A 22,229-nucleotide genomic window follows, 5' to 3' on the forward strand; every position below is an offset into this window, starting at 1 on the left:
GATGTTACCAGTACTCTGGAAGCAAGCTCGCTTTTACTTTGGTCATTTGAACTGAGTTAAAAATTAATAAAGACCAACTCTTTAAAAGAGAGTGGGGAGAAAAAGCCAAATAAATCAGCAACTTAGCTTTCTGGAGTCCAAACCTGCATCTGTGTATCTTTGACTTCTTACAATACTGCTTCACTAGTTAATATTAAACAGATTTTAAAATTGCACAATGCTCTGTAAATCTATTTATAAGTTACAAAGAATTTTTAGGAACAGAATTAGGCCTTTAGCCCCTCAAGTCTGTTCTACCACTCAGTTAGATCTTGGCTGATCTGTATCTCAACTCCATTTACCCATCTTGGTTCCATATCCCTTAATATCCTGACCAAGCAAAAGTCTATCAATCTCAGTTTTTAAGTTTTCTATCGACCTTAGTTCAACAGCTTTTTGGGAGAGAGTTCCACATTTCCACTATCCTGTGTGTGAAGAAATACTACCTGACATCACTCCTGAATGGCCGAGCTCTACTTTTAAGGTTCCCTTACTCTGGACTTCTTCACCAGAGGAAATCATTTTTTTCTATCAAACCTGTCAAATCTTTTGATAATCAGATCTGCAAGTTGACTATTTAATTGGTGCTATTAAATATGAAAAAAATTCTCTTCTCCGCAGTTGCCCATCAAATGGATGGCATTGGAATCAATCCTTCATAGGACATTTACCCATCAGAGTGACATCTGGAGTTACGGTAAGTTATTGTAATTCTCACTTTTTAAAATGTGAGAAATATTCCATCACGTCTGAACATTGGCTTACTGGTAGTATTCTTGACTGTGAGGCTTGTGATCCTCTTCCAAGGTTTAAGCCTTGCCTCAGTGACAGCACTCGGCTATGAGTCAGAAAGTTGTGGATTCAAGCCCCAGGCAAGTGACTTGAGTACAAAATCTATGCTGACATTGCAGTGCAATACTAAGATACAGAACTGCATCTTATTCTGGTGATGGGTACAGGTGGCAGGGCAGAAGGCGGTGGGGGGTGGTGGCGACTCCACCTCGGCCCTCTGTCAGACCTCTGAAGTTATTTAACAGTGGGCAGCCAATTAATTGCCTGTTGTTGGGGATGCCGTCCCTTTAAGGGATGAGCTCCTACCTCCAGAACCTCCAGCCAATTGGAAGGCTGACAGCTCTGCAGTAACAGCAGCGCCACTGGGAGCAGTGGTAACTGTGGGTACGCCAGGAAATCCTGCAGCACCAAAGACTGGAGGAGACCCCGGCACAGGTAAGTGGGGTATTGGTCACTGGAGTCATTCAATCAGGCTTTGGTGACGGGGTGGGGGTTAGGCAGTTTGGGAGGGTGAGGGGTGTCTTCCTGAGGTGTAGCGATTGCCACCGGGGTGGGGGGGTGTGGTGTGCTGTCCAGGGGACCTGGATTGCCCCCAAAGAAAGGACACCCCTGACCCACTAAGAGGCCGCTGAGCTTTACCTTGTGTCTCCCCACGGCGGCAGGCCCTTCTGCCTTCCACAAAATTGAGGTGGAGGCGACAACAGGCCCTTAAGTAGCCATTAATTGGTCACATAAGAGCTTCAGTTGGCCTGGGGCAGGAAGCCTTTCCCATCCCGGACTAAATGGCAGGGCCCAAACAACCTCTGCCCCCACTTTTTCTTTTTTTTTCCCTTTTTCATGTATTATTTTGCTGGTTCATTTCCACCCCCCCCCCCCCCCCCCACCCCGCTTTCTTTCTTTATCCCTTTACTTTGTGTTTGGATGGCTGCTATACTGCCTTTCAGACCTTATCCAGACATATCTTTTGTTTCTTTACTTATCCCATTACCACTCCTTTTGACTTTGTACCATGACACCTTTTGTCATTTAATCTGTCCTGCCCTCCACCCTATCATAGACCTTCCCTTTTGTTTTTCTTCCCCCACTACCGCCCCCCCCCACCCATCCCTCTCCTTTCACTTGCTTAAAATCTGGAACAGTTCTAACTTTTTAAATCTCTTTACTCTTGATACTAATGAAATTAAACATCCATTATTAGATATGCAAAGCCAGAAATACTTTTTGTCAAGTCATTCTCCATACCATAAGCCCCCTGTGTCTCTAAATTTGCTTGATTGATAGCTCTTTATTCAGAGACCAGCGGTTTGAAGTATACGCTGAACATTTTTCTCAATGGATTAAACTTTCAGTTGGCTTTCTTGGCATGGATCTGTGCTCCTGTCAGGTGGGCCACAAATTGGGTTTGTTGATCTCCACTCATGATTGTCCAATTTGTCTGCCAATCAAGCAGATTTCTGTCGTAGGAGTGTTAACTTCGAAAAATTACCCCAATTTTGTTAGTGCAGTTGGACTCTGAGCTTGATGTCAGAATTACATTGCCCATATATCATATTGCATTCTGAAGTCTGAAACAGGCTATTACATGGAAAAGTTTGCCAGGTTTAGGGCTCTATAAGAAATACATTCTAACGAAAATATTTTAGCCTCTTTTAGACTGATTGTATCTTGAAGCTTTTCAGTAGTAGCTTGCTGTGTTTTACTACTTCTGTGTATTATCTTGCTTATAAATATTTTAGCATGAACATAATGACCTGACAGGGTGATAGTTACCACCATTTAGAGGAGACTAAAGAATGTGGTAGGTATCCGACTTAATCTCCAGAGTGTTATACCACAATTAACGAACTAATGGTTAGTTCCATGGCTCACTATCTCACTGAAGATGGGAATGTGTTGGAGGTTCGGGGCCAACAGTTGCTTTCAGTGTCCTTGGGCCAGGAAGGTGAAGAGCTACTAATAGTTCTGATTGCTATCGAGAGACTCTGGAGTGATTAAGTGTTGCTGATTTTGAACTACATTATATATTTTTTTCTTAGGTGTGACCATTTGGGAACTAATGACATTTGGGTCTAAGCCCTACGATGGAATTCCTGCCTGTGAAATCCCATCTATCTTGGAGAAGGGAGAACGGTTGCCACAACCTCCGATCTGTACGATTGATGTGTATATGATCATGGTTAAATGTAAGTTGTTTAGAGGAATATTTTGGTTATATCTAACTTTATTGTGAGGTGATGGTGGGGTGGAAGCAAATATTGCAGTTAAGAAAACTTTAGTTGCCAATGGTGCTTTTGTAAATGCACTATCTAATCTGAAAAGAAGACCTGTAGACCAAGAAGGGTTATCCCTGAAATTTGATGTTAATTGATCTCAAGAGGTAATGCTAGATTACTATGGTTAGCCTCAGTGCCACAAGATTCTTGTTCCTAACTGATAACTAGTGAATTTGTGTGGAAATGATGTGTTCCAATGCTAAATTAACCAGCTGACAACCCCAGGCTAAGTTCACATATGTAACATGCTGAAGAGCGACCGTGCCGGCAGAGACCACGCCCACCATGAATTAATATTTTGAATTGGTTTGGCCAAAAATTGTTTTGGAAGGGCAAAGAAAATTGGGGAGAGGAGTAATATAAAAACAAATCTGGTTTTTAGCTCTTGGGTATCTGCTGTATTCACCATGATTTTCAATTGTTTAATAATCTGTTCTTGTAAATGTGTAATTTATGATCAGGCTCTCACAAAAGCAAACTATATTGTGTCATTTGATTTAATTAGCTTTTGTTTAATGAATTTTGAGACAAACAGCTTCTGCCTGCTGTCTTTCTCCACGTAATGAATAAAATCCAAACATGCCAAAAAAATTATAATCCCCTTGTGTATCTGTGGAACAATAAGTACTGATAAATGAATAATTAACTTTCAAGAATTGGTGCGCTTATGTTCAATGGTGCATTCACACTACAAGTTTTGCATCAGGGAAAATGGATTTGGCTTTGCACCAATCCACCTTCATGCTTTTGATCACTTGTGTAACTGCTGAATGTAAAATGAAAAAGCTTAATTATCATACAAGTTTTAGTTTTTTACAAGTAGGCCGTTAGTGGAAAGAGATTGGCATTTTCTGGAATACTAGATTTGTTGTGGTGAGCAATGAACAATTGAACATCTACCGGAACTGGGATTATAGAACATTAGAACATTACAGCGCAGTACAGGCCCTTCGGCCCTCAATGTTGCGCCGACCTGTGAAACCATCTGACCTAAACTATTATATTTTCATCCATATGTCTATCCAATGACCACTTAAATGCCCTTAAAGTTGGCGAGTCTACTACTGTTGCAGGCAGGGCGTTCCACGCCCCTATTACTCTCTGAGTAAAGAAACTACCTCTGACATCTGTCCTATATCTATCACCCCTCAACTTAAAGCTATGTCCCCTCGTGTTTGCTCTCACTATCCACCCTATCTAACCCTCTGATTATCTTATATGTCTCTATTAAGTCACTTCTCCTCCTCCTTCTCTCTAACGAAAACAACCTCAAGTCCCTCAGCCTTTACTCGTAAGACCTTCCCTCCATACCAGGTAACATCATAGTAAATCTCCTCTGCACCCTTTCCAAAGCTTCCACATCCTTCCTATAATGCGGTGACCAGAACTGCACGCAATACTCCAGGTGCGGCCGCACCAGAGTTTTGTACAGCTGCAGCATGACCTCGTGGCTCCGAAACTCGATCCCCCTACTAATAAAAGCTAACACACCATATGCCTTCTTAACAGCCCTATTAACCTGGGTAGCAACTTTCAGGGATTTATGTACCTGGACACCAAGATCTCTCTGCTCATCTACACTACCAAGAATCTTCCCATTAGCCCAGTACTCTGCATTCCTGATACTCCTTCCAAAGTGAATCACCTCACACTTTTCCGCATTAAACTCCATTTGCCATCTCTCAGCCCAGCTCTGCTGCCTATCTATGTCCCTCTGTACCCTACAACATCCTTCGGCACTATCCACAACTCCACCGACCTTCGTGTCATCCGCAAATTTACTAACCCACCCATCTACACCCTCTTCCAGGTCGTTCATAAAAATGACAAACAGCAGTGGCCCCAAAACAGATCCTTGCGGTACACCACTAGTAACTAAACTCCAGAGATGAACATTTGCCATCAACCACCACCCTCTGTCTTCTTTCAGCTAGCCAATTTCTGATCCAAAGCTCTAAATCACCTTCAACCCCATACTTCCGTATTTTCTGCAATAGCCTACCGTGGGGAACCTTATCAAACGCCTTACTGAAATCCATATACACCACATCCACTGCTTTACCCTCATCCACCTGTTTGGTCACCTTCTCGAAAAACTCAATAAGGTTTGTGAGGCACGACCTACCCTTCACAAAACCGTGCTGACTATCGCTAATGAACTTATTCTTTTCAAGATGATTATAAATCCTGTCTCTTATAACCTTTTCCAACATTTTACCCACAACCGAAGTAAGGCTCACAGGTCTATAATTACCAGGGCTGTCTCTAGTCCCCTTCTTGAACAAGGGGACAACATTTGCTATCCTCCAGTCTTCCGGCACTATTCCTGTCGACAATGACGACATAAAGATCAAGGACAAAGGCTCTGCAATCTCCTCCCTGGCTTCCCAGAGAATCCTAGGATAAATCCCATCTGGCCCAGGGGACTTATCTATTTTCACACTTTCCAAAATTGCTAACACCTCCTCCTTGTGAACCTCAATCCCATCTAGCCTAGTAGCCTGAATCTCAGTATTCTCCTCGACAACATTTTCTTTCTCTACTGTAAATACTGACGAAAAATATTCATTTAACGCTTCCCCTATCTCCTCTGATTGGACACACAACTTCCCACTACTATCCTTGATTGGCCCTAATCTAACTCTAGTCATTCTTTTATTCCTGATATACCTATAGAAAGCCTTAGGGTTTTCCTTGATCCTATCCGCCAGTGACTTCTCGTGTCCTCTCCTTGCTCTTCTTAGCTCTCCCTTTAGATCCTTCCTGGCTAGCTTGTAACTCTCAAGCGCCCTAACTGAGCCTTCACGTCTCATCCTAACATAAGCCTTCTTCTTCCTCTTGACAAGCGCTTCAACTTCTTTAGTAAACCACGGCTCCCTCGCTCGACAACTTCCTCCCTGCCTGACAGGTACATACTTATCAAGGACACGCAGTAGCTGCTCCTTGAATAAGCTCCACATTTCGATTGTGCCCATCCCCTGCAGTTTCCTTCCCCATCCTACGCATCCTAAATCTTGCCTAATCGCATCAATTATACAAGTATTGTGTGCTGACTAGGAGTTTTATCCAGTGAACTTTGAGATTATGCACTTCTATCTATAGCTCAGAGTGAAATGTCTCCTTAATTGTCTTTGTCAATTAGGTTGGATGATTGATGCAGAAAGTCGGCCGAGATTCCGTGAGCTGACCTCTGAATTCTCCCGAATGGCCCGAGATCCACCACGCTACCTTGTAATTCAGGTAAAAGGACTTTTAAACCAGAGATCACTGACTGTAGCAAAGAAGGTTATTGTGTTCTTGCTTTAAAGGGGAATTCTTGTTCTGGATTTCCACCATGCAAACAAGTGCTTACAGAGTGTGAGCTGTCTGTACATGTCAAAGTGACGAGTGGGCTCTGACCATCATTACATGCCATTGAAAAGCTTAATGTGGTCTCTGTGGAGGAGCTTCTATATGATGGTTGTACTATGTAAACAATTCAGAAAGAGTGTTAGGAGAAAGGTTTTTGTATCTTGATGACTTGGCTAGAATCTGTCAGTTGCACCCTTTATACTTTCTAAAATGTTCCAAATGAAGCAAAGGCATTTCTTGAAGTGATAAGCATGCGATTATAAATTGTGAATTGCTTGTCCATGTTAACAAGATAGAGAATTCATATCAAATATTGTCTACAATTATTTTGGTTACTTTCCATAGAAAATATTCTAAATTTCTATAACATGTTAAGTGTACTTTTATAAACTATACCAGCATTGGAACTGCATCACAATAAGTGATATTTAGATGTGTCTTTTTGGAAACCAAAGTTTTAAACTATCTTTTCACCTTTAAAGAGTGTAGACTATTTTGCTTATGAATCTCTACCTTATTTGCATAAATAAAACACACGAACATACAAATTAGGAGCAGGAGTAGGTCACTCGACCCCTAGAGCCTGCTCCGCCATTCAATAAGTTCATGGCTGAACTGATTACTCCACATTTCCACCTACCCCAGATTAACCTTCCGTCCCCTTGCTTATCAAGAATCTATCTACCTCTGCCTTACAAATATTCAAAGACTCTGCTTCCACCGCCTTTTGAGGAAGAGCATTCAAAGACTCATGACCCTCTGAAAGAAAATATTTCTCTTCATCTCTGTCTTAAATGGGTGACCCCTTATTTTTAAACATGGACCCTGGGTTCTAGATTCTCCCACAAGGGGAAACATCCTTTCCACATCCACCCTGTCAAGACCCCTCAGGATCTTATACGTTTCAATCAGGTCGCCTCTTACTCTTCTAAATTCCAGCAGATACAAGCTTAGCCTGTCCAATCTTTCCTCGTAAGACAGCCCGCCCATTCCAGGTATTTGTCTAGTAAACCTTCTCTGTACTGCCTCCAATGCATTTACATCCTTCCTTAAATAAGGAGACCAATACTATACACAGTACTCCAGATGTGGTCTCACCAATGCCTCGTATAGCTGAAGCATAACCTCTCTACTTTTGTATTCAATTCCCCTCGCGATAAACGATAACATTCTATTAGCTTTCCTAATTACGTGCTGTACCTGCAGACTAACCTTTTGCGATTCAGGCACTAGGATACCCAGATCCCTCTGCATCTCAGAGCTCTGCAATCTCTCACCATTTAGATAATCTGCTTTTTTATTCTCCCTGCCAAAGTGGACAATTTCACACTTTCCCACATCATACTCCATTTGCAAGGTCTTTGCCCACTCACTTAACCTATCTGTATCCCTTTGCAGCCCTCTTATGTCCTTTTCACAAGTTACTTTCCTACCTATCTTTGTTTCATCAACAAATTTAGCAACCATACCTTTGGTCCCTTCATCTAAGTCATTTATATAAATTGTAAAAAGTTGAGGCCCCAGCACAGATCCCTGTGGCACACCACTCGTTACATCTTGCCAACCAGAAAATGATCCATTTATGCCTACTCTCTGTTTCTTGTTAGCTAACCAATCTTCTATCCATGCCAATATATTGCCCCCTACATCATGAGCTTTTATTTTCTGCAATAACCTTTGATGTGGCACCTTATCAAATGCCTTCTGGAAATCTAAGTACAATACATCCACCGGTTCCCCTTCATCCACAGCACATGTAACTCCCTCAAAGAACTCCAATAAATTGGTTAAACATGATTTCCCTTTCACAAAACCATGTTGACTCGGCCTGCTTGCCTTGAATTTTTCTAAATGCCCTGCTACAACCGTCTTTAATAATAGCTTCTAACATTTTCCCTAAGACAGATGTTAAGTTAACTGGCCTGTATTTTCCTGCTTTCTGTCTCCCTCCCTTTTTGAATAAAGGAGTTACATTCGCTGTTTTCCAATCTAATGGAACCTTCCCCAAAGCTAGGGAATTTTGGAAAATTAAAACTAACGCATCAACCATCTCACTCGCCACTTCCTTTAACACCCTAGGATGAAGTCCATCAGGACCCGGGGACTTGTCAGCCCACAACAATTTGTTCAGTACCACTTCCCTAGTGATTGTAGTTTTCTTAAGTTCCTTCCTCCCTTCCATTTCCTGACTTACAGCTAATACTGGGATGTTACTTGAATCCTCAATAAAGCATGATTTCTGATTCTACTGTGGTCCAGAATGAAGTTTTATTAGGCTAATTGTTCTGCTAGGGTGATGATCGCATGAATCTACCAAGTCCAACTGACACGAGATTTTATCGCACCCTAATGGAAGAAGAAGATATGAAAGATATTGTGGATGCCGATGAATACCTTGTTCCTCATCCAGGATTCTTCAATAGTCCTTCCACATCAAGGACACCATTATGTGCCTCAGTGGTGAGTTTCTCAAATAATGAATCAATTTGACAATATCCTTTTTGCACTTATTTCACTATTGCATATAATCTAATGCCAGGACCTGTTTCTTAAAGCAAGTGTAAATTATATTTATGCACTAACTGCAGTTTTTAAAAAATTAATTCCGTGCAATTTTGTTATAAGGGACAATTATAGCCATAATACACTTTACTCATCTATGCGGAATTGTAAAGTTTCACTGTCTCTATTTTTCCATGTTCCAGTCTCATGACTTAGTCTGAACTGTTGGGGAAAACATGCAGATGCTTTCTCCGATAACTTGTAATAATAGTGCTTTTATTCGCCCAGATTTTGCGGTCAGCAGCAAACAAACATTACCAGTCATTCATTACAATTACACAGCTCCACACACCTTTTACAGGCTTTAGCCCTGGAATTTGTGGTCATTAGAAATCCAAAGCAGCACAGCGCCCTCTACAGGGGATCTTGGACCTGTGTGAGCAGGAAAAACAATGGTGTATCTCCTTAACCAATCAGATTGAAGAATCTTTACTGAGCAATGCAGTCTGAACCAGGAGGTCTAAGTTAGAATAGTTAATTCAATGTACAGAAAGGAAAATAAAAAGAGGGAAAGAAAGCTGACATTAAGAGAGAGCAATAAGACACAAAAAGAAAAAGATTTTAAAAATCTCCAGCTATAATTCAAATGTGAAAGAATGAAACTTGTAAAAGTTAATTTTCAGAGCCAGAGAAGTATTTTAGCAGTAATTAAAACTTATCACAGCGTTAAAAGTTCTCTTAGACTAGTATGGATAGGCCTAACTTTTTGTGGTATGTTTAGTGGGTATCTATCATGTAAGTATCCCAACTTCACGTCCTTTGTAAGTTTCAATGCTGAGTACTATACCGTTATATTGAAGCTTCAAAAGGAGCAGGGCAGCTTGTACAGCAACTTTTCTGTTTAACTGCACATGTGACGACACCAGAAGTTGCTGTTTAATTTACTCTTTAATAACAGTGAGCACTGATAGCTTTGTGGTTATTTTAACCACAAAATTGGGACCAATATTTATGTATTGTCATTTGGAATTTAATTTCATGTCGAACTGTTTAAGTCTCCAACCTAAATTAACAACTTACAGCTTGAAATTCTGGCAGGTGACGGACCCTTTATTAAACTTTCTGGTTCACTGATTTAATATTCTGACTATAAGCCTTCAGTGTTATTGCCATATTTGTATTGCTCTTTTATTCTCAACAGACCATTCAGTGATGATGTGAATGGGTGAATCTGTCTCCAGCTTGACACTATCTTTTCAGCTCCATAATATCTAGTAATTTGTTTTATGTGAAAGGGGGGGGGGGGGGGAAGTGATAATTTGGGCAATAACATTTAATATTTATGCTTTAGAACCTTTATACATTAAACTCTCAGAATTAGCCCATTAGGTGTCGGAATTTGATGAGCATGATTTTGATTGACTTTAGGAGCTTCTCATTCATGATGATGAAAATTCTGAACATGGTTTACAGTCCCATAAATTCATATCATTGACTTTCAGTTAGTTTGATGTCTGCACTATAACTGCTGATATTGATAGTCCTGCACATCGTAATGTGCTGTTATTGCCATTTTGATTTATCACATCATTTTATACTACATGATGCTTTTATTCAGCAAAGAAAAACTGGATTCTAATTTAGCTGAATCATAATTAAAAGGATCTTGCTACGAGAGAGTTTTGAATGGTCTGTCTCCTTTCTGTTTCATTAATGTTTCTTCCCGTCACTTATCTTCTATTTGTGATTTATTGCCAACAGAGTATGACGAGCAACGACTCATCGACATTAATTAGCAGAAATGGCGTAAGTAGAAAAGCAAAATCATGTCTTCAATTTCCTGTGTCTGCAGCAATTATCAGCACAGATAAGATAAAAATGTTAAGTAGTAGTTGCATTTTGTTAAATCAATAGAAAATTTAACCACACAAGACCTCACTTGTTTAGCAACATTCAGTACTTAACCAAGCTTTTTGTGTCCACCAACCTAATCAATTAGTTTGGACAAAGACAAGTGGATGAGCACTTCTATTCTTACAAACCTTGCAAGGTCATTTATTGTTGGTGTTTCATGTTAAAGGACTGTTTAAGTTTTTAAAATCAAAGCATATAAAAACAATTATAATATCATTAAATTTAACAGAATGACCTTTGTTTATAAAATCTAATAGGTAGGGGAAGGGGCAGGGGGGAGTGTCAAAATTATACCTTAGTTAAGTTGCCTTTGACTTATCAGAATCTGGAGTAGAAGCAGGAATTTGTATTTCAGGAAAGTTGTACTGTTCCTGTCAATTAATTTAGATCATTGGGACTTTAGGATCAATTGTATCACTCAACAAACTACTTAGGTTGCAGATATTAACATTGTACACTTGAAGGAGACAATTTGGAATCTAAATTAGCAAGTAATGCCACTAATGCCTGCATCTGACAAAAAGCACTGCAGTCTGGTTTGTTCTATTCCATTTGGAGAGCACACCTAGGTATTTATGCAACATTTTGGTTCCAAAAGTTTGGTATAACCAGGATTCTAGTGTGATCAAGGCGGGTGGCTGGTGCTGTGCAAATGGCTGCCACAAATTACCCATATAATCATAGAAACTTCACAATCTAATTTATTATGTGTGACGTGCTTTAGATTGTTTGAGAGACATAGTAAGCCACTCACTTTCTCCATTTACCTCACTTTCTTCCAAGAGGGAACTAAGTAGGGAGCTCCAGAGGGTAGGAGCAAAGAATCTGAATGAGAGGTCACCAGAAATAGGAGAGAAGTGCAGGGACCTACAGCAGGAAGAGGTAGGGTGGGGCAAGACTGTAGAGGAATATGATTGGGGGGGCACATTGGCGCAGTGGTTAGCACCGCAGCCTCACAGCTCCAGGGACCCGGGTTCGATTCTGGGTACTGCCTGTGCGGAGTTTGCAAGTTCTCCCTGTGTCTGCGTGGGTTTCCTCCGGGTGCTCCGGTTTCCTCCCACATGCCAAAGACTTGCAGGTTGATAGGTTAATTGGCCATCATAAATTGCCCCTAGTATAGGTAGGTGGTAGGGAAATATATAGGGACAGGTGGGGATGTGATAGGAATACGGGATTAGTGTAGGATTAGTATAAATGGGTGGTTGATGGTCGGCACAGACTCGGTGGGCCGAAGGGCCTGTTAAAGTGCTGTATCTCTAAACAATAAACTAAACAAAGCTAGGACAAGATTTGGAAGTCAGTTCATTGGGGTGAAGCATCTATTGCAGCTTGATAATGAGCATGTGAAACTTTGGGCTGAATTTTTCCAGGCCTGTTGAGTTGGGTTTGGAGGGTGCCGGGAAAGTAGTGGGAAATCCCATCAGGATGGCTCCCCAACATTGTCCTGCCTCCATGCTATTTTCCCAGGAGTGGGCTGCCAGGGGAATTGGCAACCTGCTCCACGGAGGCGAGCCAAGCAATGAAGCCAATTGAGGCCTGAATCAAGGGCCATTTTCCCCCAGCACTGTAACTTACCTAGCTTTGCACAGGCTCCACACTGCATCAGGAGACCAGCAACGCTGCAGAGGCGACTTCCACCCGGGCGGTTGTTGACCCATGGGTGGCTGAATTAATTGGCAGCATCAGGGAACTGTAGTGCTCACAGGGGTCCAGGAGCAGCTGCAGGCACTCTCCTGGAAGGGTGAACCCTCCACCCTGTGTCCCCCTACAGTACTTTGTTATCTTTCTCACCACTTCAGGAGCCCCTCCATTTTGGGGCATCCCCTAGGTCTCCCTCTTCTACAGCAGTGCTCACCACTCCCAGTGGGTCTTCCGCCAGGCATCGCTGCAAGTCCTCCTATTGGGCCCCCGCTTCCCTGGTCTGCCCACTGCCCTTAATTGAAGAGCAAACGCAGAGGCAGCCAATTAGGAGCCCACCTCGCATAAAGTTACTGCAGCAGGCATGCTGAGGCCGTGCGGGGACTCAGGACCTGCACATGGTGCCGACGCCCACAGGAAAAATTCATCCCTTTGTGTGGGGAAGAGTACGACTCCAGAATTTTGAATGAGTTGTGAAGTATAAGGATGTAAAGGGTTAATACAGAAGACAATGAGAGACCCTCCCACTGTAAGAGGAATGATGTAAGTCACATGAGATAGGCTGGAGAAGTAGAGGGAGCAGCACAAAGGATGCTAGCTTAGGTGTCTTGACGTGTGTATATATAGTATAATGTAAATAATAAACAGTTCAGAGTTAACCATTACCTGAGCCTGAGACTTTCTCTAGAAGCCCCTGCAACACTACTAATACAACACGTAAAAAGTTGTAACTTGAATAAGGTTGAGGGAATGTAGCTAATATGGCAAAAGCAAAATACTTCAGATGCTTGCAATTTGAAATAAAAACTGAAAATGCTGGAAATACTCAGTCGTAGAGTGAGAAATAGAGTTAATGTTTCAGATCGATGATCTTACACCAGAAGCTGCTCTGATGAAAGGTCATTGACCTGAAATGCTAACTCTGTTTCAAGAAAGATGATGGACTAGGTTAGCACTGGGGCGTCGGGGAGTTGGCGGTAAGAGAGAAGAAAGAGAATGGTCGCAGATCCAGTTTGTTTGTAAATCACTGATTTTAGCTGACAACAACACCACCTTGTATTTATATGGCGCTTTTAATGTAATAAAATGTCCTAAGGTGCTTCACAGGAGCATTATAAAGCAAAAAATGACACCAAGCCACATAAGGTGACATTAGGGCACATGGACAAAAGCTTGGTCAAAGAGGTAGGTTCTGTGAATGACCTAAAGCAGAAAAAAAGAGGCAGAGAGGTTTAGGGAGGGAATTCCAGAACTTAGGGCCTAGGCAGCTGAAGGCAGGGCCACCAATGGTGGAGTCATTAAAATCAGGGATGTTGAAGAGGGCAGAATTAGCTGAGCACGGATATCTCGGAGGGTTGTGGAACTGGACGAAACTACTGAGATAGGGAGGGGTGAGGACAAGGACGGATTTAAAAACAAGGATGAGAACTTTAAAACTGAGGTGTTGCTTAACTGGGAGCTAATGTAGGTCAGTGAGCACAGAGGTGATGCGTGAGCAGGACTTGGTATGAATAAGGACACAGGGAGCAGAGTTTTGGATGATCTCAAGTTTACGGTGGGTAAATTATTAGAATCAATTCTGAGAGAAGGATAAACTGCCATTTAGAAAGGCATGGAATAATCCGGGATAGTCAGCATGGATTTGTTAAGGGAAGGTCATGTATCACTAACTTGATTGAGTTTTTTGAGGAAGTAACAAGGAGGATTAATGAGGGTAGTGCAGTAGATGTGGTCTACATGGATTTTAGTAAGGCATTTGGCAAGGTCCTGCATGTTAGACTGATTAGAAAAATGAAAGCCCATAGGATACAAGGGAATGTGGCAGGTTGGATCCAAAATTGGCTCAAGGACAAGAAAGAAAGGGTAGTATTCGATGGATGTTTTTGCGAATGGAAAACAGTTTCCATTGGCTTTCCACTGGCTCAGTGTTGGGTCCCTTGCTGTTTTTGGTATATATTAATGATTTGGATTTAAAAGTAGGAGGCATGATTGGGAAATTTGCTGATGACACAAAAAGTGCGCGTGTAGTTGATAGTGACGAGGATAGTTGTCGACTTCAGAATGTTGTCAATGGTTTGGTTGAATGGGTGGAGAAGTGGCAAATGGAATTCAATCCAGTGAAGTGTGAGGTAATGCATTTGGGGAGGACAAATAAAGCAAGGAAATACACAATAAACAGGAGGATATTGAGAGGAGTAAAAGAAGTGAGAAAACTTGGAGTGCATGTCCACAGGTCCCTGAAGGTGGCAGGACAGGTAGATAGAGTAGTAAAGAATGCTTTCCTTCATTGGCCAAGGTACAAAATACAAAAGCAGGGTTGTAATGCTGGAATTGTATAAAACGATGGTTAGGCCACAGCTGGAGTATTGCGTACAGTTCCGGTCACCACATTACAGAAAGGACATAATTGCTCTGGAGAGAATACAGAGGAGATTTACAAGAATGTTGTCAGGGTTTGAAAGTTGCAGCTATGAGGAAAGATTGGATCAGCTGGGGTTATTTCCCCTAGAACAGAGGACACTAAGGGGTGACTTAATGGAGGTGTACATAATTATGAGGAGCCTAGATAGAGTAGACATAAAGAACCTGTTTCCCCTGGCAGAGAGGTCAATTACCAGGGGCACAGACTTAAGGTGATTGGTAGAAGAATTAGAGGGGACATGAGGAAATACTTTTCATCCAGAGGGTGGTGGATGTCTGGAATTCACTGCCACGAATGGTGGTGGAGGCGAAAACCCTTAACTCTTTCAAAGGTATCTGGACATGTACCTGAAGTGCTGTAACCTGCAAAGCTACGGACCAGGTGCTGGAAGGTGGGATTAGATTGGGCGGCTAGTTCTTTTGGCTGGTGCAGACATGATGGGCTGAATGGCCTCCTTCTGTGCCATAATTTTTCTATGGTTCTAAAATGTGAGAGGCCAGCCAGGAGTGCATTGGAATAGTCAAGTCTAGAGGTAACAAAGGCATAGATGAGGGTTTCAGCAGCAAATGAACAATGGCAAGGCAGTAGGGCGATGTTACGGAGGTGAAAAGTGATCTTAGCAATGGTGTGACTATGTGGTCGGAAGCTCATCTCGGTGTCATATGTGACATCACGTTTGCGAACAGTTTGGTTCAGTCTCAGGTAGTTGCCAGAGAAAGGGATGGAGTCGGAAAAGAAGTGGAGGAAATTAGAACAAAGAAACTAAAATTAGCGTTGAGTAAATAGTATCACCATATCATTTATTTCTTGCATTCCTGTATCAGCACCCAGCATTTGTAACACTTGGTTCATCTCTTTGGAATAAATACAAAACAATAAAAATTGCTTTTTTCTGTACTGTCGGTGTATTGAATTGATTTGTTTCTATTTTAATTAAATGTGAACAGGTAGACTTTTACAAGCTATTGTTCTTGTACTTTTATAAGTTAGCTTTGGAAAGTAATTCTAACCCTTTCTAGCTCTGACTTTCAATTGGTCCGAGCATTTATTATTCATCCAGATTGACTGAATTACTTTGGAGATGCAATGGGCTGAATTTTACGCCGCCCCTGCGGGTCGGATAGTTGCGTGGGGGTGACGTAAAATTGAGCGGCAGGCTCCGGGAGGCCTTCCCGCCTTGCTTCCGCCTTCGGACGCGTTTACGGCGTCGGGCGGGGGGGATGGGAAACGGCCCACCTGCCTGAGGCCAATCAAGGCCCTTAAGTGGCCACTTAACAGCCATTTAAGGGCTCTTGCCTGCCTCCACGGGTATTTTACCCGTGGCAAGCGTGTGCGCTGGGGACGTGAACGCTGCCCAGTGATAGCTGCTGGCCTTTCTGCGCCGTGGGGGTGGGGGGGGCATGGCAATCAAGCACAGGGTGCCCAATTGAGAGACTGCCCCTGCTGATTGGCCGGCAGCTCACTGTGGCGGGACCTCCTCCCTCAAGTGGGTGGAAGTCCCACCTCGGGACAATTAAAGCTTGGGGATCCGTAAAATATGGGATGGATCCCCGGGCTAGGCGGAAGCGGGTTCACCACTGACGTTCACGTCGGAGTCCGGCTCCCATCCATCCACCATAAAATTCCGGCCAATATTGCTGTTTGAGTTGCTGTATTAATGAATTTTTATCAAAGTGATATTGATCAGTGTAACTGTTCATAACATTTGGTTATTACCATCTGAAACTGTTCAATTATTGGCAGCGCAAGAAGATTGTGTGTGTTTTAATGTAATGTTTATCAGCTTGTTCCTCTGCATTTCATGGGTTCACTCATTGCTTCATACACACAATACTATTTGATCTAAACTAAAGCACAAGGGTTCCCACTCTTGATCACTATCCAATTACCCCAGAAACCGCTCACATCTGGATATCTGGCTGATCTGTGATGCCTGATATAGTTGACTAACTTATCACCACTCCCAGTACAAGAACAATGGCCATTTGGGTAAGGTGTCTGGGTTAGCTGTTGACAAATGTGGGTCTGTACCTCAGCAGAAAGTAGTGCCTTCAGGAAAGGAAGAAAGGATATTACTGGAGAAAATGCTTGCATTATTCATCAATGCTCCTCTCCTAAGATATGAAACATGTGCTATGAATTACCTCAGGGTTCTGCAGATCGACTGCCTTAACTTTGGCAGCAGATCAGCCAATACACTGTTGTCATGTCTGTCTGAGGTTTCCATCAATTGAGAACCACCAAGGAAAGTCCCACCGATTAATCTTTTACAGCTGTGAAACTAATTCAAGTTATTTGAATAAACTCTTAGCTGCTCAGCTCGGTTTCCATTGTTACTGCAGTGCATGCTTAAGGAGAAGGAAATAATAAAGTTCATCATTGAACTGCACTAATACATAAAGCCATACAAAATTTGTTCGCTTTGACAATTTAAGCTAACCTCAAAAAAAGAGAAGAAATTTGTTCGAAGTTGAGTACAAGTTAATATCAGATGCACTGCACCATGCAGAAGAGGAGCTGAAAATGTGGTGTTGCAATTTATTCTAACATGGCTTAGCATTCACCACAAATTTAAAATTCTCAGCTGTGAAGGACAAATCAACAATTCCATTAAATTTTCTTCCCTTTTTATTGTTCATTGTGCAGCATCAAGGAATGCCGAAGAGAAAAGACAGTGAAATTTTACGCTATAGTTCTGATCCAACAATCCTCCTTGATGATGATGACATAAATGGATGTTTCCAACCAGCCCCAGGTTTGTGCAACTAATATAGCAATAGTGTTCTCTTTTGGTGCTTGAACAAATTTATAAAATTTGGTGCTTGAACAAATTATCAGGACATATGATTTTATTTAAAATTATATGTTTGTCAGTGTGGGTTTTTAAGCTGTTGTGTCTCATTTATGGGATATAAAAATCATGTCAGAAAATCTGTTCCAAAATCTAGCATATTTCTCTTACCTGTTCACATTTATGTCACAAGCAGATGAATGTTATTTTCTGTGGCTGATTTTGTTAACATGTTTTCCTTTCTGTTTTATAGAGTACATCAATCAAATTAATAGGAACCCTGTTCCTAATAATTCGAGAAGCCCAGTCTCGAATATGGAAAACCCAGGCTACCAAGAGCTTTTTATACCTCTCAACCAGAATGGCAGGGGTCCTGCTACTGATTCACAGTATTTGAACTCGTTCACTGATGCAGTAGAGAACCCAGAGTATGTGAATGCCTCCCAACCCGTTAGCAAAGCAGATCTTGGCCATCCGAATCACTGGGACCAGAGTGTATCCCGCAATGTAAGCCTGGACAATCCTGAATATCAGCAGAATCTTTTTCCTAAATATACAAAGGAGAATGGTCACATTATTAAAGCTACAGCTGAAAATCCAGAGTACCTTGGTGTTGCAGTGCCACCCAGAGGTCAGAAAAATTCTACAGTATGACATGGGCCAGCAGACTTTTCCACACTCACTGATGACCCAATTGCATTGGTGCAACTATGCTGCGGTACTGTTATAAATATTTCCATGGAGTGGGTGGGAAGAAGAGAACTTGTGAATATTTCCTCCTAACTAAAACAAGTCATTAAGATATTACTGGTGATGGAACTTTACTCTGACAATATAAATTAGGTTTAAAGAATATAGAAATGAAATAGATGTGGTTCTTCTTTAGCAGCATTCCAGTTTCTTTTTATCACTAAACTACATTTTTGATATTTGTAGATAATGTGTAAAGTTTGAGGTAGAATCAGTCATAGCCCAGGTTTCAGAAAATGGCAGACTGTTTAGGTTTTGTTTCACAATGTCCTCCTCCATATAGCTGAACGTATTCTTCTCACCACAACACCTGCATATTTATAACATGCAAGTAATTTAGCTTTGTCAAAACTTTTTCTTGGTATTTAAATATCGTATCCAAGCAATATCAATGGTTATGTGGTATAAATCCTAATATCCAGGTAAAATGGCCCTAGAGTCATACTGTACTAGCTATCATTATGAGAAATAACAAGATAGCCAAAATGTAAAATGAACAAAGCACATGCGTTTTGCAGAATGTTATGTAAGCTTACGAGAGCCAGTATTCCTCCTGTTGATTTTCTTCGACTGTATCTTCAGACTGACGCTAATTTTTATGATATTTCAATTTATTTGCCCTATTACTTTTCTTCCAATGAAATATGGGGTAAACAGACATTCTGATTAAGTGTCTCAATTTACTTTATCTGGAACTATGTAAATCTCACCTATAACTGTGATGAAGTGCAACATTACTTTAATCTTCTCCTGTTTTACTTTTCACTCTAGCATGCCCACACCACCATTCCCTGGCCTAAAAGAAAAAAACAATTATCCTTGTAGCCTGCATTGCAATCTTACAACCCTTACATTTGATCTTTCCATTCCTCATTGCAAAGTCATGATTGGGGTAGGGTTCTGAAATGTAGTAGTTTGATTCTAATTATCATCAAGGTGAAAACAAATTCATTCATAGATAAAAAGTAAAATACTGCAGGTGCTGGAAATCTGAGAAAAAAATGAAAAATGCTGGAAACACTGCATGTCAGGCAGCATCTGTAGAGAGGAAGGTAAAGTTAGCTAATGTCTCAGGTCTTGTGACCCTTCATCAGAACCCCTTTCTCTCTATCTCTCTGTCTCTCTTCCTCTCCACAGATGCTGCCTGACCTACTAAGTGCTTCCAGTATTTTCTGCTATTATTCATAGATATCTATGTTTACAATTTAATGTGACTAATTTGCAAGGTGCAGTTTTAGACCTAAATATAAAGAGCTTAAATTTTCATATGAATCCACTTTTTAAAAACTAACTCATGATTTATTTTACCTCTAATTCAATGTGATACCTTCCTTCTCAACCTAATATTTGATTATCTCTTTCACTCAAAGAACATAAAATACAGGGCAAGATTCCGCACTCAGCCACAGGATAGCATTAGTGCTCTAATAAGGGCTCTGTCACTGACCAATTTCTTCAAAACTATAATCAAAATTACAGACACCTCTAAGTCTAAGTAAACAGATTTCTCCTGGGATGCTCAAAATAGCAGCATGCGGCACAGCAGAATTGACCATTTCTCCTCCTAGGTCCGGGGTGCATTAGATGCTAATTGCAAGAATCAAGTGTATCCATTTTTTTTTTTACCCACTAACTTCTTCTCAGATGAAGCTTGTAATCTAGGTGGTTCATGTATCTGTATTCAACAGTCTGCGATTGTTGCAGAACATTGCTAGGAGACAAATTTAAAACCATTTTAAATGCATTTGTCAATATGAGCAGTTAGAAGCCTCATTTAGTTAGGGGCACTTGTTAAATGATTCTTAATGAAGAACAGGCACATGCACAATGGGGTGAATGGCCTTCTGTGCTGTATCATTCCATAATTCTGTGAACAGTGAGACTAATGATTCTAACCATCTTCAATAGCATCAAAAATTCACATAATGATGCTAGAATTATTAATAGAAATTGTCAAAATTTAACATTTAAATTTGAACAAATCGGAATTTTGGGTTTCAATAAGCTTTTCCACCCATGTTCTCTCAATACTTCACTGTCTGCAGGTGCCTGTCCGATTTACCGAGTTCTGTTAGCGACCTGCGCTAATTTCCATTTTGCCCACTAATGATCTACATTGTCACATTCATTCTGTTTCCCAGATCCAAATTCTTCTATAAAGTGTTACTCAAACTCTACACTTCAACTGAAACTTCAATTCCATTTCAATCCTCCCAAAAATCCTTTCTGTCTCTATTCAACAAAGGATAATCTGGTTCTGGGTAACAAAAAAGCTACATGTAGCAAATTATTTCCCATCCAGCCTCTGTGCTTACCATTCTTGGCAGGTTTGCATCAAAGCTGAAAGTCATTTTCTTCTCTAATAATTTTTTCAGTTATTGCCTATGAACTTGTATCTGAGAGGACAAACATGCAGACTACTACCACTGCTCCTTGTAACCATGCTTGGAGATGCCACACACCTCTCAGTTGTGGCTGCAAGAGGTCACAGCATCTTTTCAACATGACTCAAGTTGCAACTGAGCAGAATGGGGAATGATGACTCATCTGCCCCTTCTCTGCAGTACTGTGTTGAACAGTGCCAATGCACTACTCACAGCTGAACTTTGTTTTGTGGGCTTTCTAATTTCCAACTCTATCTTCAGTTACTCCTAACAAATTCTAAATGATGGCCTTTAATGTACCGCATCCTCATGTTGATAAATTTGATTAAGGCAAGGCAACATTTGTGAAATATGAAAGATGGCTGAGTTATATGGATGAAGAAATTAGGATAACTAAAAACATGTATTTTAACAATATCGATACTGTCCCTTTTTTAGACTATGTACATTTTTGCAGGCAAATGTTGCTAAGATTTAGTAATTTAAAAGAAAAGAATAGTTGATGTGATGCACTATTTGTATAAAAGTGAAATCCAATCTTTTTATATGGTGTATTGATGATAAGAAATCATTATATGCTTATATGTATATTGAGCCCAAAAGAAAACTGAAATGTATGCTACCATATAAACATTTTTAATCATTTATGAAATATTTTGATTGCTTCTTTTGAGACAAGACAAACGTTTAATATTTTAAGCATATTCTATGGAGATATTTGAAAGATTTATTTGATTTAACAGAAATCATTTGACTCTTCACTGTTAATTAAAGCAATAGGTTATCCTGGTCTTTCTGTAGATGGATATCACCATGAATCACTGCCAATCCATTACCACCTGTATTTACCATTTTACAAGTCTTTGGCCTAAAAACCAATTACATGCTGTATTTACAAAACAGTTACATTTTGTATGTAAATATTTTACTAAATTTGGTTTTTTCCACAGAAATATAAAACCACTAACGCATGATACGTTACTGAAATAAAAGATTTATGAAACATCATAGGCTCAGCTTGGTTTAATGTTTGTTTTTTATTACTATTTGATTTTGTAAGAATTTTCTTGGCTGCAGGTCAAGCTATTTTTTAATTACCAACTGCAATAATTCGAAAAAAACTGGGGCAGTCTATACTGGAACAGGCAGATTAAAGTGAAATCTAATAGTGTTCAAAATGATGAGTTTAATGAAATTTTATTTTGGAAATGGAATAAGACGAATGAATCTGTGATTGCCTTCATCTGTTTGATCATCCTTTATTGAACATAAGCATCACATCACCCTGTATCCAATCACCCATGACCTCCCCAGTGTCCATTTACTCCTTCATGATGAATGTCAGAGCCTCACAAATCTGCCCCCTCATGTTT

General features: G+C 40.7%; 1 protein-coding gene across 2 annotated transcripts in view; it reads left to right on the top strand.

The window, feature by feature from the left end:
• egfra (epidermal growth factor receptor a (erythroblastic leukemia viral (v-erb-b) oncogene homolog, avian)) overlaps positions 1-21,855 on the top strand; it is a 382,880-nt gene extending 361,025 nt beyond the window's left edge. For both annotated transcript variants that reach the window (XM_068011578.1, XM_068011568.1), the window contains exons 22-28: positions 661-736; positions 2,868-3,014; positions 6,247-6,344; positions 8,748-8,915; positions 10,719-10,763; positions 17,578-17,686; positions 17,976-21,855. In XM_068011578.1, the coding sequence (XP_067867679.1) occupies positions 661-736; positions 2,868-3,014; positions 6,247-6,344; positions 8,748-8,915; positions 10,719-10,763; positions 17,578-17,686; positions 17,976-18,376 (1,044 nt within the window). In that variant the 3' untranslated portion in view covers positions 18,377-21,855. The remainder of the gene's footprint in view (positions 1-660; positions 737-2,867; positions 3,015-6,246; positions 6,345-8,747; positions 8,916-10,718; positions 10,764-17,577; positions 17,687-17,975) is intronic.
• Positions 21,856-22,229: the final 374 nt, after the last annotated feature.

The sequence above is a fragment of the Heterodontus francisci genome, chromosome 2 (assembly GCF_036365525.1).
Source record: "Heterodontus francisci isolate sHetFra1 chromosome 2, sHetFra1.hap1, whole genome shotgun sequence".
NCBI lineage: Eukaryota > Metazoa > Chordata > Chondrichthyes > Heterodontiformes > Heterodontidae > Heterodontus > Heterodontus francisci.